Source organism: Coenobita brevimanus, chromosome 66, assembly GCF_032717465.1.
Source record: "Coenobita brevimanus isolate Jiangsu-jjx chromosome 66, ASM3271746v2, whole genome shotgun sequence".
NCBI lineage: Eukaryota > Metazoa > Arthropoda > Malacostraca > Decapoda > Coenobitidae > Coenobita > Coenobita brevimanus.
This window is the reverse complement of record NC_137019.1, coordinates 39,018,910-39,036,431: the sequence shown is the minus strand read 5'-3', so window position 1 is coordinate 39,036,431 and position 17,522 is coordinate 39,018,910. Positions and strand designations below refer to the sequence as shown.

The 17,522-nt window shown below is 47.5% G+C and overlaps 1 protein-coding gene across 1 annotated transcript in view; it reads right to left on the bottom strand.

Annotated features, from left to right (window-relative positions):
- LOC145405350 (uncharacterized) overlaps window positions 1–1,216 on the bottom strand; it is a 47,858-nt gene extending 46,642 nt beyond the window's left edge. Inside the window, exon 1 of the mRNA XM_080276761.1 lies at window positions 1,159–1,216. Coding sequence (XP_080132887.1) covers window positions 1,159–1,216 — 58 coding nt within the window. The remainder of the gene's footprint in view (window positions 1–1,158) is intronic.
- Window positions 1,217–17,522: the final 16,306 nt, after the last annotated feature.

The window sequence follows — 17,522 nt, the reverse complement described above, 5'->3', positions numbered from 1 at the left end:
AACACAGAAGAGGAGAGTAACGTGTAATAAACAAAATGAACTGCTTAGGAAGAGATGTTAGGGAGCTTTAGGCTATGTACAGTATGGTAATACTGAAAGAATTTAATACAGAAGAGGACCATAAGATGCAATAGGCAAAATAAATCACTTAGGAAGAGGTGTTAGGAAGCTTCCTCAACCGACAGGAATACGTACCAATCTTCAATACTCAACAGAATAAAATCATCAGACATCAGGTGAACAGAATCCTAGCCTTGTCCTAAGCATGAGAGGGTTAGAAATACAGAAGACAAACTGACCACAGCTCCAAAGAACGGTTAATGTAAGCCTCCTGATGTACTGGAGGTAGCTTTTTTTTTTTTTTTTAATGCAAGGAAGAAGGAACCAAAGGCCAGGAGCCCACAAACTGCTCCCTCCAAGAAAAAACAAACACAAGACAACAGACAGCTAAATTCTAGATCTGTATGGTACATTCTGAGATGCCTGGACACACTGTGCTTGAAAGACTGGAGATCATAGGCAGCAGGAAGTACAGACAGAGAAAGTTCCAGAGTTGACCTACTGCATAAATGAAGGACTGGGAGTAACAGTTAACTCCTACATTAGAGAGCTTGACAGAAATGGGATGAGAGTTTGTTGCTAGATGGGTGCTATGTGCCCATCGTAGAGGTGGAGGGATGCAAGCAGACAGTTCAGGGATGAGGTGACCAATGAAGTGGTGACAGAAAAGAGATAAAGAAGCAACAGTGCCGTGAAGAGATGGAGGTTGAAGGGAGCCAGTAACAGGAGGAGAGTTAATGTGATGAAAAGCCTTTGACTCCACCTTGTTGAGAAGAGCTGTATGTGGGGAGCCTCCCCACACATAAGAGTTGTACTCTACACAGGGGTGAATAAAACCCATGTATAAAGTCAACAACTGTGCAGGGGTAAAGAAGGTACAGAGTAGGCTTAGCACACCTAATCTCTTGGAAGCAAATCTTACAAGAGAGGTACCAGTAATATGTTCTTTCCAAGATAAAGTCCGAGTGAATGATGTTTAAAGATGATGCAGGATTAAGCTGGATATTGTTAAAAATTAGAGGGTACTACTGTGGAAGATTCTGTTGGCTGATAGATGTAAGAATTGAAGTTCTGATGCATTAAAAACAATAAGATTACCTTGACCCCAATCAGATATATTAGCTGATGTGGGTGCCTGATAAATCCAGGCCGCCATGACCCCCAAGCACTGTGTCTCTGAGGTGTGCAGAAGGTGTGAAGGAACCGCATGTCAGCCACTGTCGGCCAGTCTCTCAGGTCCATCCACATGTTGATAGATGGGGCTGCCAGGCTCAGTACATTCCAGTTCAGTCTGAAAGATTAAATTCTATATTACTGAGCTATCTACTTATCTATCATCTGCCCCTATATATATACTACTGTCTATCTATCATCCACTCCTATAAAATATTAATCTGTCTATCATCCACCACTACAATATTCTGTCTATCATTCACTCCTACAATACTAGTGTCTCTAACTGTTACAGATTTTTTATGAATGGACGACACCTGTAATCTAGTGTAGGGAATTTTCTAAAAAAAAATTTCCTTCCTCTGTTCATCTTTGTATCATTTGTATCATAACGTTTAGAAAGGCTCCAACATGCTTCCTTGCATTGGTCTTGGTCACCTAATGGCGGCTCTCCACACTGCTTGATCTCTGGCAGCCTCTCTATCCAGTTCCTTATCCCCCAGGTCACACTCTACAACCTCGTTCCAGGTCTTCTTTGGTCTGCCTCTCGCAACCCAACCCCCAACATTCACCACTTCTCAATTTCCGCACCCAGATGTCATCCTCCAGTACAATATGCCAGATAAATAACTGAGGAATAGGCAATATGAAGGTTCCTATACCACTCACAATATAGACTTAATCAATGCATGGTTGGTGTTAAGGCCCTAACCTGGTAGAGTCCATTTTTGTGGTGATGGTGGTGTGTGGTGGTGATGGTAGTGTGTGGTGGGGCAGCCAAGTTGAACCACACTGTCAGTTCAGCCACAAGGCAGGCCATAGCCAGCTGGCCACTCCATCTGTCAACACAATATTACACTGTACATATAGGCTTCTCAACACCTCTCCCTTAGTGATTTGTTTTTGGATATGGCTGGTTAATGTAATTTTTTACACTATTTATGGAGAGTATGGTGATATGAGGATGATTTAAATATGGCAGAAGCAGAAAGCAAGGAGAAATAAGTAAAATAAATCACTTAGGAAGAGGTGTTTGGGAGACTAAGTGACAAAAATACAGGCCATGGTATCCTACTTAAGTAAGGGTTAGGTTTCTCAAGACATTATGTAAAATGGATTTATATGTAACATGGAGCCAGACAAAACCATATTAAGAAGATGCTAATCCATATAAACACACTGAGCATCCATATAAACACACTGCAACTAGAAAACAACCCTAAAGCCTTCCAATGCCATTACTCATGCAACACTTCCAAATCATCTCTATCCACACACACAGCATGGTGGGGAGGTTGGGGAAGGGGAGGCCGAGGAGGAGATGGAGGGATGGAGCGGAGAGGTATATGAGAGAGGGGGATGTGGGCTGGGGGGAGGGTAGTGAAATGGCAGGGGACAGGGCGACACAGAGGCGATCCGTTTGTAGTCACCCCTCACAGGATTAAGGCGCCTGGCAATAGAGAGATAGACAGAACAAAGTACGGGTAACATCCCTCAGCCTGACACATTACCTACTCATCAGGACCTGTATCCAATGTTATATTATGTTATCCAATGTTATATTATTGCAGGCTTGTTTTAACCTGTCAAGATTTCCAACCTCCTTCAGCCAAGTTCATGGTTAGGCCTGTATTCTTGTCAGTGGAGGAGCTCCCTAATACAGCCATGCACCACTCACCATCCACAATACTTTATGAAAAGTACGACGTTAAGTGATCTGGACATTAACCCCTTCTTTACCGAATTTCCGAAATGTGTACTCCCATACTCAAAATGAAATGTCAGCAGCGGAACCGAATACGATCGTGAGTACTGTACTAGGGTACTCACGATCATTATACGGGCCTATTGGGCTTCCTCTTCCTCGGTTTGAGTGCTTTGTGATCCCATGTGTGATGACATAAGGCAATTTTGTCACTGATGCCACACACCCCTTCCATATGCCCCTGCCACGGGGCATAGCTTTATGAAAATGACTCAGATATGTTGTGTAGGTCATTGTACCCTATATATTTTGAATTTGGTATATTTAATGCCCTATAACACGTGACATAATATAGCTAGATAATGCTTCTTGGTAAGGGGACTGTTGCTAGCTTAGCAACAGTGGTGGTACCGTGGGAAAGTGTGAGGGAGCACGCCGTAGTGTTTTTCAAGCAGCTGAACGTGTCAGTGCATTTGGGTTTACTTCTGTGTCATGGCGTCCTACGGCAACAAATCTGACTTCGATAGTGACTTAGAAGTGTCTGACGATACCGAAACACAATCTGACATAACTGTGAGCAACTCTGATGAGGAGTACATGCCCGAGAATGACGGTGAAGTGAGCGATAATAGTGGGGAAAGTGATACTGATTCTGGTATCAGTTTGGCCTTGAAGCGCATCACCCCACCCCCACCTACTTTTGACCTGCCTGTCTTCTTCCTCATTCTTCATGGATCTTCTTCATACTTACAAGGTAAATAATCTATCTATCTATCTATCTATCTATAGCCTGACGCCCTAATCCCGCAAAGGGTGGCTGCAGACAAAACGCCTCCAAGTCACTGTCACCCACCATTTGACTACCCTCCCCCCAACTCACCCCCCCCTCCCTCATATACCTCTCAACTCCATCCCTCCACCTCATCCTCGGTCTACCCCTCCCTCTCCCTCCCTCCACCTCACCTACATACACCCTCTCAGTCAGTCTTTCATTCTCCATTCTTTCCACATGTCCAAACCACCTCAGTGTATTTCTCCTAATCTTCTCAACCACATCCACATCTACCCCACAATGTTCCTTCACTTCTTCATTTGTCAACCTGTCCCTCCACGTCACTCCACATGCTCCTCTCAAGTAATTCATTTCCACTGCTCTCACTCTGGACTTGTTCCCCTCTTGCAAGGTCCACGCCTCGCTTCCATACGTCAGGGTAGGGATCACAATACCATCATTGATTTATATCTCTATCTACTATATTTATCTGTATATTGTACATTTACTAAATCAGTTGGTCAGACATGTAATACTGTCATGTACAATATTATAACATCATAAACACATCTCATGGTCAATATCTACTTACCAATTCAAAAATAAGTAATATAAAGCAAATAGAAACAATGTAATGATAAATACTACCCCACGAAAGAGCCATGCCTGGGGGAAATTCGGTTTGGCAGGGGGGGGTAGCTGAGCGAGGGAGGGGGGGGGGATGCGGTAACGAAGGGGTTAAGCGACCACCGTAACTTATGTACTGTATACTGTACATTGTAATATATGTGCAGGTATATGGTATATATGGTACTGTATATTACTTTTAAAGTACCGCAGACAATAATACATTATGTAATGAAAAACTGATGCCTGGATATGCAAGAACACTTGAAAGCGGCGGTAAACATGCGATTGGACACGGCTGCCTGTGGCTGGTCTTGATGTTACTGTTATAGCTAAAGTTTATACTGCTTGTTCGTAAACTTTTTACTGTTTTTTGGTATACTGTACTTTTAATGCTTTTATGCAGCCTAAGCTGGGAAAAAAAGGAAAATATTAAGACATATGAACAGTATTACAGTGTATCTGTATAGGTTATACATGTACTGTGTATCATACAGCTGGCAGCAGAATGGGTTTGTTTTGGGATGCTGGCTGGCCATCAGTGATGCACCAACACTGCTCTGTACCCACATACGCTCCCTACGTCCCGTTCTTCGGATGTTTTTTTTTTTTATTTCTATTATATTCTTATGGGTCCCCTAACGTTAAAGCAAACGGACGTTGTGCAGAGGGACATTAAGCAGCACATGACTGTACACAGCCAACAATTGTACAGACAGGCCTGACTGTACTGACCAAAAAACTAAACAAATGGTTCTTCTGTGAGTCTGTGGGTAGCCTAATTATTCTCTTCAAGATGTAAGGACCCTTGGCTTGGCTATTATTGTCAAGTATATTTAAGAGACAATGAGATGCCTACTTCTCTTGATGACATTATGTGACTGAATAACCTCCTACCACACTGCAAAACAAACATACAGCGAGGCCTGACTGTGCTGCCCATAAAACTAAACATATGGTTCCTCTGTGAGTCCAACTGGGATGTTATAACCACTACACTACCCGGCATCTGTGATAAAAACTGAATATACAGAACTAAGCCTACTGACCTGACAGACCTGGAGTTTAGGATGAGAGGGTGCTGAGTGGCTTGATATATTTAAGCTGAGTACTGATCCCTGGTGTGCCCTGGGTGTCCAAGGATGGCCTGGGTGTCCAAGGGTGGCCTGGGTGTCCAAGGATGGCCTGGGTGTCCAAGGATGGCCTGGGTGTCCAAGGGTGGCCTGGGTGTCCAAGGATGGTCTGGGTGTCCAAGGATGGCCTGGGTGTCCAGGGGTGGCCTGGGTGTGTTGGAGGGCAGCCTGGGTGTGCCTGGGAGAGGCATCAGTGGCAAAGCTTGGGAAAGAACCAGTGGTGGGGCTGGGTCCACTGCCAGCTGAGACTGTGTTGCCACATAGGCCACACCACCATCCTGATGCCCACACTCTTCTTATGATGCCGTATGTCCTCTTCACTGCCCTGACCAAGACAACAAATACACATTAAGCAGCACACACCACACACTTATGATGCCGTATGTCCTCTTCACTGCCCTGACCAAGACAACAAATACACATTATGCAGCACACACCACACACTTATGATGCCGTATGTCCTCTTCACTGCCCTGACCAAGACAACAAATACACATTAAGCAGCACACACCACACACTTATGATGCTGTATGTCCTCTTCACTGCCCTGACCAAGACAACAAATACACATTATGCAGCACACACCACACACTTATGATGCCGTATGTCCTCTTCACTGCCCTGACCAAGACAACAAATACACATTAAGCAGCACACACCACACACTTATGATGCCGTATGTCCTCTTCACTGCCCTGACCAAGACAACAAATACACATTAAGCAGCACACACCACACACTTATGATGCCGTATGTCCTCTTCACTGCCCTGACCAAGACAACAAATACACATTAAGCAGCACACACCACACACTTATGATGCCGTATGTCCTCTTCACTGCCCTGACCAAGACAACAAATACACATTAAGCAGCACACACCACACACTTATGATGCTGTATGTCCTCTTCACTGCCCTGACCAAGACAACAAATACACATTAAGCAGCACACACCACACACTTATGATGCCGTTTGTCCTCTTCACTGCCATGACCAAGACAACAAATAAAGGTTAAGCAACAGGCACCACACAGGAGTTAATGTAATGGTGACAGTACAGTGAAATTTGCTAAATCAAAAACAGCTGGCATCAAGAGCCTTTTGGAAAATTGTGAAAATCAGGAACTCAGTTTTTGGGACTGAACCGTAGCTACAGTTTTAATGCTTTCAGGTTCTTATATTCCCCATCAGCTGAATATAAAAGTCTAATATTTGCTGCAACAGCATCCTTGGCCTCCCCCTTCCCTCTCCCCCCCCTCCATCTCACTCAAACACACTCTCCTTGCTAGTCTCTTGCTCTCCCTCAGTCATGGTATTCAAATAACTTACAGCCTAGGGCTTGCATGAAGGCCAATTTGAAAAGTCCAATTTCTTGTAGCTCAAAAACCAAGGAAGGCAGGGAGTTCCAAAGGTCTATAATACAAACACAGAAAAAACGCTTACGACAGTTAAGGGAACAGTGAGTATGTCTATCTATCTATCTATTGCCAGACGCCTCAATCCCGTTTGGGGTGGCCACAAACAAATAACAGAACGGAGGAAGGAAAAACAAATGAGTAAAAAAAAAAAATAATCCATACACCAGATTACTGGTGTCCTCTGTTCATAAAATATCTGTAACAGACTTTAACAGCTGTAGGTTGAAATTTGGAGGGAAACAACTCTGGGGAAGCGAGTTCCAGAGAGATGCAGTTCGGGGAATGAAAGAATTGATAGGCAGAAGTTCTGCAATATGGTTGAGTGACATTCCAGTCATGAGCGCTACCAGATGCTCGTGTGGCACGAGGGAAGGCATGGAGAGGTGGCACCATGGACGCAACTTCGTCTGAGCATTTGCCAAAAAAATATCTGTAAAATAATGCAAGGGAGGCAACATTCCTTCTTACTTGCAGGGGAGGTAGTTTATATGTAATGGCAGGGTTGTTAATGATTCTAACAGCTTTATTCTGAATTTTGTCTAGTTGTCTTAATGCAACCTCTCCACAACCATTCCACAAGGGTGAGCAATATTCAAGCTGAGAGCGCACATGACTCTTATAAATTATAGCTAACTGCTCATCGGCGAAGAGGTTACGGACTCTGTACAATAATCCAAGTTTCTCTGAGGCGGTTTTAGCAAGTGATCTGACATGAGAGGTCCCACAACTAGAGAAAACCGGAACAATCTACGGACATCAACGGATGTCTGGCCATGCATTATCTTCGAGCATTCCACAAGATCAGCATGCAATAACCTTCCATGAACAGAAAAGAAATCCATGGCTGAAAGTCTTGCATGATAGGGTAAATGCTTCATGACAGATACGTATCGTTCACCTACGTTGAACAGACTCAAGTACGTAGTTTGATATCACCAATGAAGACTGTATCTCCATACCTCCAAACAAATTCCATTAAAAGTCTAACATGACATGCAACACAGGGATGCCGGGTTCGGGGGGAGGGTTGGAACACCACTGCTCTGTGCAATCTCGCAACACCTTGGTCTTGGTGTTGATTGAAGGGCTGGACCCGATGTGTAGTCAGATGTAGCCCCAACGGTGGTTCAGGTGTAGCAGAACTCTTTAATCACAGGCGGCGAAGTTGCCCCGATCTGCGAAGGAAGACACAAACATGGCGTATAACTGAGTGGCGTAGGTGCCGATCTAGGCCCACCCCACCAAGAAGGATGGGGAGGGTGAAGTCCAGGATATCAAGGGTTCCAAGGCGCTCCCTCAGGGCGGTGCGGATAGAGTATAAGCGTGGGCAATGCAGCAGAAAGTGGGCCACAGTTTCCTCTTGATTCACACACCACTGGCAGTAGGGGTCTGGGTGCAGTCGCAGCCGATGCAGATGTGATGCCAGTCCAACATGTCCAATATGCAGGCGGGTGATAGCAACATCCAGGATCCGGGAGACAGAGCGTACCCAAGGTTGGTCCGATGAGTCGGAGCGATATAAGCCCAGTGCTGTTGTGGGGAGGGAGGCGTAGAGATCAGCATTCCATGCCTGACTACACCTCGTGGCTAAGAGGCGACGGTGAGTGATGGCTGGCAAGGGGTAGGGCTCCACATCAGGAAAAGTCAAGGCCATCCGAGCTGCTGCATCCACCACATCATTGCCCCTGATGCCCACATGGGAGGGAATCCATTGCAGACGTACCTTCCAGCCTCCCTGCAGCAGCTGAGCAAGGTCATCTTGGATTTCATAAACCAGATGACGTATGGAGCAGGGTTTAGAAGAAGCGATGAGATGAAGGGCCGGTCTGCAGTCAGTGTAGATGACCACCGGCCGAGGAGAGGAATGAGACATCAAAAAACGCAGGGCCCTCAAGACTGCGAAGAGTTCAGCAGTGACTACATCATGGGCATCCCCTAAGCGCCATGTCTGGCAGATGGAGTAGTCCTCTACGAAGATGGCAGCTGCAGTTGCTGCAGGGGTGGAGGAGCGGGAGCTGTCGGTAAAGATAGCCATGAACCCTAGATAGGTGGAGCCAGCCATCTGCAGGAAAATGCGAGGGGCCAGGTGGCCATCCTGTGATTTACAAAAGGGCTCTGAGAGGTCTAAGGACACAGGTGAGGAGGACAGGTCCCTCCACGGGGGCACAGGAGATACTGATCGGACAGGGTGGCGAGCTGGTGGAGGAAGTCCCAGAGTGTGGTAAGCGTGGAGAGCACGCACCAAGAGGGGCCGTCGAGACCTGATGGGCCACGATGGATGAGATGTCGAGACCCCTGCCGTCGTAAAGAGCTCCGGGAGTGGGTGGTCATCGGGCAAGCGCTGGATAGTAAAGTAGCGGCGACAAGTCAACTTCATCCTGGTATGATGGAGGGGGGGAACACCTGCCTCAGCCTGCAGAGACAATGTGGGTGAGGAGCAGAAAGCACCCAGCGCAATCCGGAGAGAGGTCGTCTGAATAGTGTCCAGCCATTGCAGTTGTGTAGGAGATGCTGAGCCATATACTGAACAGCCATAGTTGATCTTCCCCAAGATGGTGGATCGATAGTAAGCCAACAAAAGGTCCCTGCTTGCCCCCCAGCGGGATCCAGCAATACTCTTCATGATGTCAAGTCGTTTTGCACAAGATGACCGTAAGTATTCTATGTGACTGCGCCAAGTGAGGATGGGCCCATCCAACCGGAGACCAAGCAGCACATGCTCCCGAACAACAGGGATTGAGGTTGAGTCCAGAGAAATTGCTGGAGATGATGGTAAACGGCGTAGAGTGAAGGGCATCACTGCGCTCTTGTCAGCATTGATGGCAAGGCCCCAGTTCCGTGCCCAAGCCAAAAAAGTGGATGCCGCTGACTGCAGAAACTGCTGCGCCTCCACAAAGGAAGGGCTCTGGGACACGATGGTGATGTCATCTGCGTAAACCAGGAGAGTAGCATTACGTATCTGAGGCAGGCTGGACAGCAACACGTTGAATAAGAGTGGGCTGAGCACAGACCCTTGCGGAACCCCCCGATGAACAGGATGGGGATCCGACAAGGCCCCACCCACCGACACCACAGAGCTGCGGCCAGCAAGATAATTCGACATCCAAGCCAGGGGTGGGCCCAAGACTCCCAGGCACGACAGGCGGTACAGAATGCCATCGTGTGGGGCTGAATCGAAGGCCCCCTTCAGATCTATAAAGAGGGCAAGCATGTAGAGCCGCTGTCTATAGGTGTCATGTACCATGTGTTCCAGTTGACATAGGACGTCCAAAGCTCCCTGGCCTGGTCGGAAACCACACTGAACCCTGGAGAGCAGGCCACGGGACTCCAGCCACCAAGAGAGCCGACGAGCCACCAGTTTCTCTAGCAGCTTCCCCACACAGGACAGAAGAACGATAGGCCGATAAGACGACCTGATGGTGGGGTCCCTGCCTGGCTTTGGGAAAGGCAGCAGCACTGACTCCTTCCATACCTCAGAGAATGTGCCGGTCTGCCAGCTGTTGTTGTAAATTGACAGCAAGTGACTGTGTAGGCTGGGCGGCAGATGTAGGAGGAAGCCATTAGCCACCATGTCAGGGCTAACCGCCCTCCTCGGGTGTAGAGAAGCAACGGCATCCCGGAGTTCAATGGCCGTGAACGGGCAATGGAGGTCACTGGCAGGGGGAGTTGAGACGCCCCTGTGGATGGCAGAAATAAACTCGGGAGCTGTAGGTAAAGTCAGTGGAACACCCAGCTGTGACGCAAAGAAGGACGCCAAGAGTTCGGCCTTGGAGAGGTCATCCAGGAGATCCGCTCCATCACGACACAAGGGATATGAATATGTTGTCGGACCACCCTTCATGGCCTTCAAAAACCTCCAGGTGCGGGAGCATGTGGTGGAGAAGGAGAGGCTGGAACAAAAAGAGGACCATGCCTTCTGCTTGGCTACCTTGATGGTGCACTTACATACTGCATCCAGGCGTCGGTAACGATCCCCAAGGGCCCGTGTGGGGTAACGACTCCAGGCACGCCAGGCCTGGCGGCAGGCTTGTACAGCCGAGGCACAAGCAGCCGACCACCATGGCACCCCTGATCGGCCTATACTACGGCGGGCTGACTGACCGAACACCCTATGCCCAGCCTGCACCAGCATCTGTGAAAAATCCTCAGCCGAGAGGCTCCAACGACCAGGGAAGCTAACAGACACTGCCTCCTGGAAGGCCGTCCATCTATCGTCGTGAAGCTGCCAGCGAGGACGACTCGCTCGTGATATTCTTGGAGACAATGTCAGGTAGTCACAAAAGATGGGAAGATGGTCACTGCCCATGTACGGTCCCACATGGACCATCGGATGATGGAATACTGCGTCACCCAAACCGAGATCCAGTACAGATGCCTGTCCACTGTGAGGAGCAAACCGGGTATGGAGACCTGGAGGCGTAAGAAGGCTGAACCTGTGAGACTCAAGGAGCACCTGGAAGAGAGAGGAACCTGTGGTATTGGGGGCTCCAGCCAAGGCGGGGTCCCAGTGGTGGTGACGGGCGTTGAAATCCCCCATGATGAAGGCAGGGGCTGGCAACTGGTCAAAGTAGTGGAGGAGCTCCTCTCTGGACACATCCTGGCAGGGGTTGTAACAAAGGAGGGTTGAAGCCCAGCCATCCGTGAGGGCCACCCTGACAGCCAGGACCTCCAATCGTCCCCCAGGATACGAGGTGAGGGCGAGACGCACACTCTGGGTGTCCTCCCGCACTGCCAACAACAGGCCCCCGCCCCTTCCCTGAGGGCGGTCACACCTGTATGTCAAAAAAAAAACCAGTTGGAGCCGCAGGTGAGGGTGCAGCCAGGTCTCACATACCCCCACAACACAAGGCTTCGAATCATGTAAGAGTACTTTAAAATCCTGTGACTTCCGAACAAGGGATCTCGCATTCCAAAACATAATGCTGAGATGTTTCAGGCCTGGCATGAATAAGACAAGAGTAGGGACAATACCTTGGGCCAGAGGCGGGAACAGATGTCAAGGAATGGTAGGCCGTGGCGATAAAGTTGCAGGGCCTCAGAGACAAGATCAAAAAAGCCTTGGCCAGGTCCTGAGGGAGGAGGGCAGTCCGAGGAGGGTGAACAATTGCTGGAGGCGGGGTCAGATACTCGCACTGGATGGGCACGCACTGAAGGGGCTGTAGGTCGATCACACTGTCGTAGACGTGGGTCAGGAGAGCTAGGCAGGGCAGGAACATCCCCGACACCCTCAGCAAGGACCGCATCCGGTCCAGAAGGAGCACTAGGTGAGGGGCACGGGGGTGGAGGCGGCCCGGACGTGAAGGACGGGCCTCATGGATTATAACAGCAGCAGGGGAGGCAGGGTTGGTCGACACCTCCACTGACGATACATCCTGGCGGGAACAGTCATCACTCAAGTCCTCCAGCACAGCGAAGCGGTTGCGGCCAACAACACTGTCTGCAAAACTCACACCCTTCCTCACCTGAGAGACCTTGGGAGACGACTTGGGCAATGCTGAAGGGGGACGGACCAAGGGCTGGAGAGCACGCAACCGTCTATTGACCTCCTGGGCCGGCGTCACACCCTGGCGGAGTTCTTCATGGATCTTGAAGGCCTTCTGATATACAGGGCAGAGCTTAGACACCACCCTGTGATCTCCACCACACATGTAGCACCTGGCGCTGCGGTCACAGGGCTGCCCCTCACTGGGTCTGAAAGGGTGGTATCCACTGCACATCGAGCACCTGGTCTTGTTGCGGCAAGTGATCCGCGTGTGTCCATACTGAAGGCAGTTATAGCAACGCAACAAAGCAGGAGTATACATACCTACATTGTAGTAGATGTATCCATACAGCACCTTGGATGGGAGAGGGCCCCGATACACCAGGCGCACCCACTGGGAAAACCGAGGAGCATCTGGGGCAGGAAAACGTACAGGGATCCTAGAAGCCTCTAATAAGACAGACGACTCGTTGTCAAAGGGCCGGAGGCCGTCTACCAAATCCTCTATGTCAACATCCAGGGAGACTGGCCCAATCTTCCCATAGCTGAGGGCTGCTGCATCACCAGAGGACCGGGCCCTGCGGCACGTGACCTCCCACTCACCGAAGGTAGTCAGGGTCTCCATTGGGCTGGTCAGCTTTGCCAGATCACAATGGCGGAGATGAAGAGAGAGGGAAGACCCATCACCCAGTGGTTTAGTACCACCCTCTACACAATACTTGGCAAAGGGGGATGAGTTGATGGCGTCAGACAGCCGCCGGGGATTGTTAAAAATCCTGGACCCCTGCACAGACCTAATAATAAAACAGGCCAATCCAGACTCACCCGCATCCTGGACACCCATATTGACAGCTGTGGATGGTGTTGGTTCACCCCTACTAGGGACCACTCTGGTAACAGCTGCTGCTGGCACTGACTCACCGGCACCTTCGGCGCTCTGTCGTGCAGCCGCATCCTCACCCAGGACAATCTGCGATGCAGCTGTGGGTGGTGACGACACCCTAAGGGACTTGCCAGAGGTCACCTTATCCTCCTCCGGGGCAGCCTTGCCTATGGGGCGCTTTCCCGGTGGCCTGAAAGGGTCTGCCTCCGCTACATCCATGGCCGACACCACAGTATCCATAGAAGTGGGCTGGGTCATACTCCACCTCGCAGCAAGAGGAAGCACTAGCTGCCGAGGAAGAGCTACACACTTAAATGACAATCACTCCGGGCACCTAGGAGAGAAGCACGTCTGCTCGCTACAACAGGCAGCACCGGACTCTCCTCGCAACACCTACAACTGTAAACAATTGAGTTGTGCAGTCATATCATGAACTCGCAGGAACGGCAGACGGTGGATTTCAAAAAATTGTAGCCATACCCGAGATAAGGGCTTAATTTTCAACTCCGACTTGGGAGGCTTCATAAGACCTATTCCTCTGCGATTTACTGTGCACATTACACCTTAATATTCTATTGGTTGTTCTTGATGCGACTCTGCCGATATTAAAATTTCCGCCGGAATTTCTCATACAGGCCATGGAGATTTTGTAACATTTCTTTCTCGGCGAACTATTTTGCACACACAACCTTAACATCCTCTTGTGTGAGATTGATGCAAACTATGGCGGTATTAGCAAAGTATGAATATCATAAAAGGCAACAGAAAGACCTCATTTGCATATTAATCGCTTAGGAAGAAGTGGTGTGAAGGCCACCATTCCAGCGTTATTACGGATAATTTTCAACTCTGATCATTCCGTAACACTTCTTCTTCGGCGATTTATTTTGCACAAAACATATTAATATTCTCTTCTATGTTACTAGGACTTGCAATTGTGCCGAAATTAAACTTAAGGCGAAATCTCTCACAAAGGCCGTTGGAGATTCCGTAGTGTCTCTTCCTCGGCAATTACCTCGCGAATGTACCATAAAAATCCTTCAGTTTGTTATAAATGGAATCTAGGTCGATTTTAAAGGTGGAAAATTACATGAAAATCAATAATGATGTGTAATATGCAAAATTAATTACCGAGGAAGTGGTGTTACGAAATATCCCACATTAAGGCGCTATTTTCAAAACTTGGCGCCGCCCGACAGCCTCTTCCTTTTGTGTTAATCCATTTTTATGCCTCGTCTGTATGCCGCCATCGCATATCTCTGGGTATCATAGAGCTACCTTACACTTGCATCCACTGGCAGGCTTCGTAGCACCTTTTTCTAAGCGATTTATCCCGTTCATTACTCATTAACATTCTCCTGTATGCCATTTGTATCGTTTTAATACCGACATGGTTTTCGTCAATAACATGCAAAATAATACTGATGTGTAATGTGCAAAATACATCGCTAAGTAAGAGCAGATACCAAATATCCAGCCTCTCAGAATACCACCCTTAACCCTCGCGATCCGGTGACATTTTTTTTTCTCTCTCTCTCGCTATCTCCCTCCACCCCCCCCCCTCTCTCTCCTGAAGCATCACCCCCTCCTCCTTTCCACACTATAGTCACAATTTTTAACTTATACTCTCTCTCGTTCCCTCCTCTTTCATTTTCTCTTCCTTTTCCACTTCCTATCCCTACTCCTTTTTATTCCTCTCCTCCTCCTCGATCTTTTTCTTCTCTTCTGCCTCCTCTTTCTCTCTTTCTTCCCACTCCTCTTCGTTAACTCTGATTTTTCCATCTTCCCTTCCTTCCCCTTCTCTTGTACCTCCTCCCTTCCATATTCTCTTTCATCTACACTTACACTTCACTCACTGCTTCTGATCTTCTTCCTCTTGCTCCTCTTCCTCCTCCTCATCGTCTTCTCTCTCCTCCTCTTCTCTTCCTCCTCTTCCACCTTCATTCTCATCCCCCTTATTCTCAAACTATCATTCCTCCTCCTCCTCCTCCTCTCTCCTTCCACTCTCTCCATCTCAACGGAATCTCGCTCCAGTCCATCTCGTACGAAAAAAGAAATTATTCGCTCGGTGATGATGATGATGATGATGGTGGTGATGATATGGTAAGGCAGAGCAAGGTAAGATCTGGTACAGGAAGGCAGTGTAGGTTAAGGCAAGGCAGGGCAGGGCAGGGCAGGGCAGGGCAGGGCAGGTGGCGGACTCTCAAGGTGGATATAATCAACTCAAAGCAAACTAAATGAAAAGTTTGGGTGGAGGGTGAGGACGAATAGAGGGAGGAGGGAGAGAAAGAGGGAGGAGGGAGAGAAAGAGGGAGGAGGGAGAGAGAAAGAGGGAGGAGGGAGAGAGAAAGAGGGAGGAGGGAGAGAAAGAAGAGAGGAAAGAAAAGAGAAGACGACTGGATGAAGGAGACGAAAGGAGGAGGGAAGAAGACGAGAGGATGTAGGAAGGAGAAAGAGGAAGGAGAGAGAAAAGAGAGCAAGCAGGAAAATGACAGGGAAAAAAAAGAGGAGAGGAGACGAACGAAGGGAGGGATGAAGAGGACAAGAGGAGGGAGGAGGGAGAAGAAGAGGAAGGAGAGAGGGAAAAAAATGAGAGGAAAGAAAAGAGGAGTGGAGAAGAAAGGAGGGGAAAGTGGACAAGAGGAGGGAGGGAAGAGGAAGAGGGATTGAGGGGGGGAAGTGGGAGAGAAGAAAACGTTAAGGAAGAGGAAAGGAAGAGGGATTGGAGGAGGAAGTGATCGAGGAAGTGAAGGAAGAGAGGACTGGCTTCCCATCCTCCATTCCTAAATCAACTCATCCTTAACCCCTTCCACATGGCGACTTATTTTGTTTTAACTTAGTTATTTTCAGACGTGCTTTTCTAGTTAGGCTTCTCGAACTGAAGGGGTTATTATAGCCTTCATTAACTTCACCGCTAGGATCTCTCTCTCTCTCTCTCTCTCTCTCTCTCTCTCTCTCCTCTCGGTTATTGTAAATAAAGCCGTGTAGTGTTGAGATGATTGAAATATATATAGATTCTCTCTCTCTCTCTCTCTCTCTCCTCTCGGTTATTGTAAATAAAGCCGTGTAGTGTTGAGATGATTGAAATATATATAGATTCTCTCTCTCTCTCTCTCTCTCTCTCTCTCTCTCTCTCTCCTCTCGGTTATTGTAAATAAAGCCGTGTAGTGTTGAGATGATTGAAATATATATAGATTCTCTCTCTCTCTCTCTCTCTCTCTCCTCTCGGTTATTGTAAATAAAGCCGTGTAGTGTTGAGATGATTGAAATATATATAGATTCTCTCTCTCTCTCTCCTCTCGGTTATTGTAAATAAAGCCGTGTAGTGTTGAGATGATTGAAATATATATAGATTCTCTCTCTCTCTCTCTCTCTCTCTCCTCTCGGTTATTGTAAATAAAGCCGTGTAGTGTTGAGATGATTGAAATATATATAGATTCTCTCTCTCTCTCTCTCTCTCTCCTCTCGGTTATTGTAAATAAAGCCGTGTAGTGTTGAGATGATTGAAATATATATAGATTCTCTCTCTCTCTCTCTCTCTCTCCTCTCGGTTATTGTAAATAAAGCCGTGTAGTGTTGAGATGATTGAAATATATATAGATTCTCTCTCTCTCTCTCTCTCTCTCTCCTCTCGGTTATTGTAAATAAAGCCGTGTAGTGTTGAGATGATTGAAATATATATAGATTCTCTCTCTCTCTCTCTCTCTCTCCTCTCGGTTATTGTAAATAAAGCCGTGTAGTGTTGAGATGATTGAAATATATATAGATTCTCTCTCTCTCTCTCTCTCCTCTCGGTTATTGTAAATAAAGCCGTGTAGTGTTGAGATGATTGAAATATATATACAGATTCTCTCTCTCTCTCTCTCTCTCTCCTCTCGGTTATTGTAAATAAAGCCGTGTAGTGTTGAGATGATTGAAATATATATACAGATTCTCTCTCTCTCTCTCTCTCTCTCCTCTCGGTTATTGTAAATAAAGCCGTGTAGTGTTGAGATGATTGAAATATATATAGATTCTCTCTCTCTCTCACCTTTTAGTTTTCATCAGTAACTATATTGTTTTCCCTTCAAGGTCATTTTCCATCACTAATACTGTAGTTTTTCCTACACTAATTTCTTCCCCTAAGTATTTTTTTCACCAGGATCTTTTTTTCCCTAAGCTTTATTTTTCCCTAAACGATAATTTTTTCCTCAGATCCTTCTTTCCTACGATTAATTTCCCTTAATCCAGCTTTTTCCCTGCCTAAGGTATTTTCCCCTCGACTAAT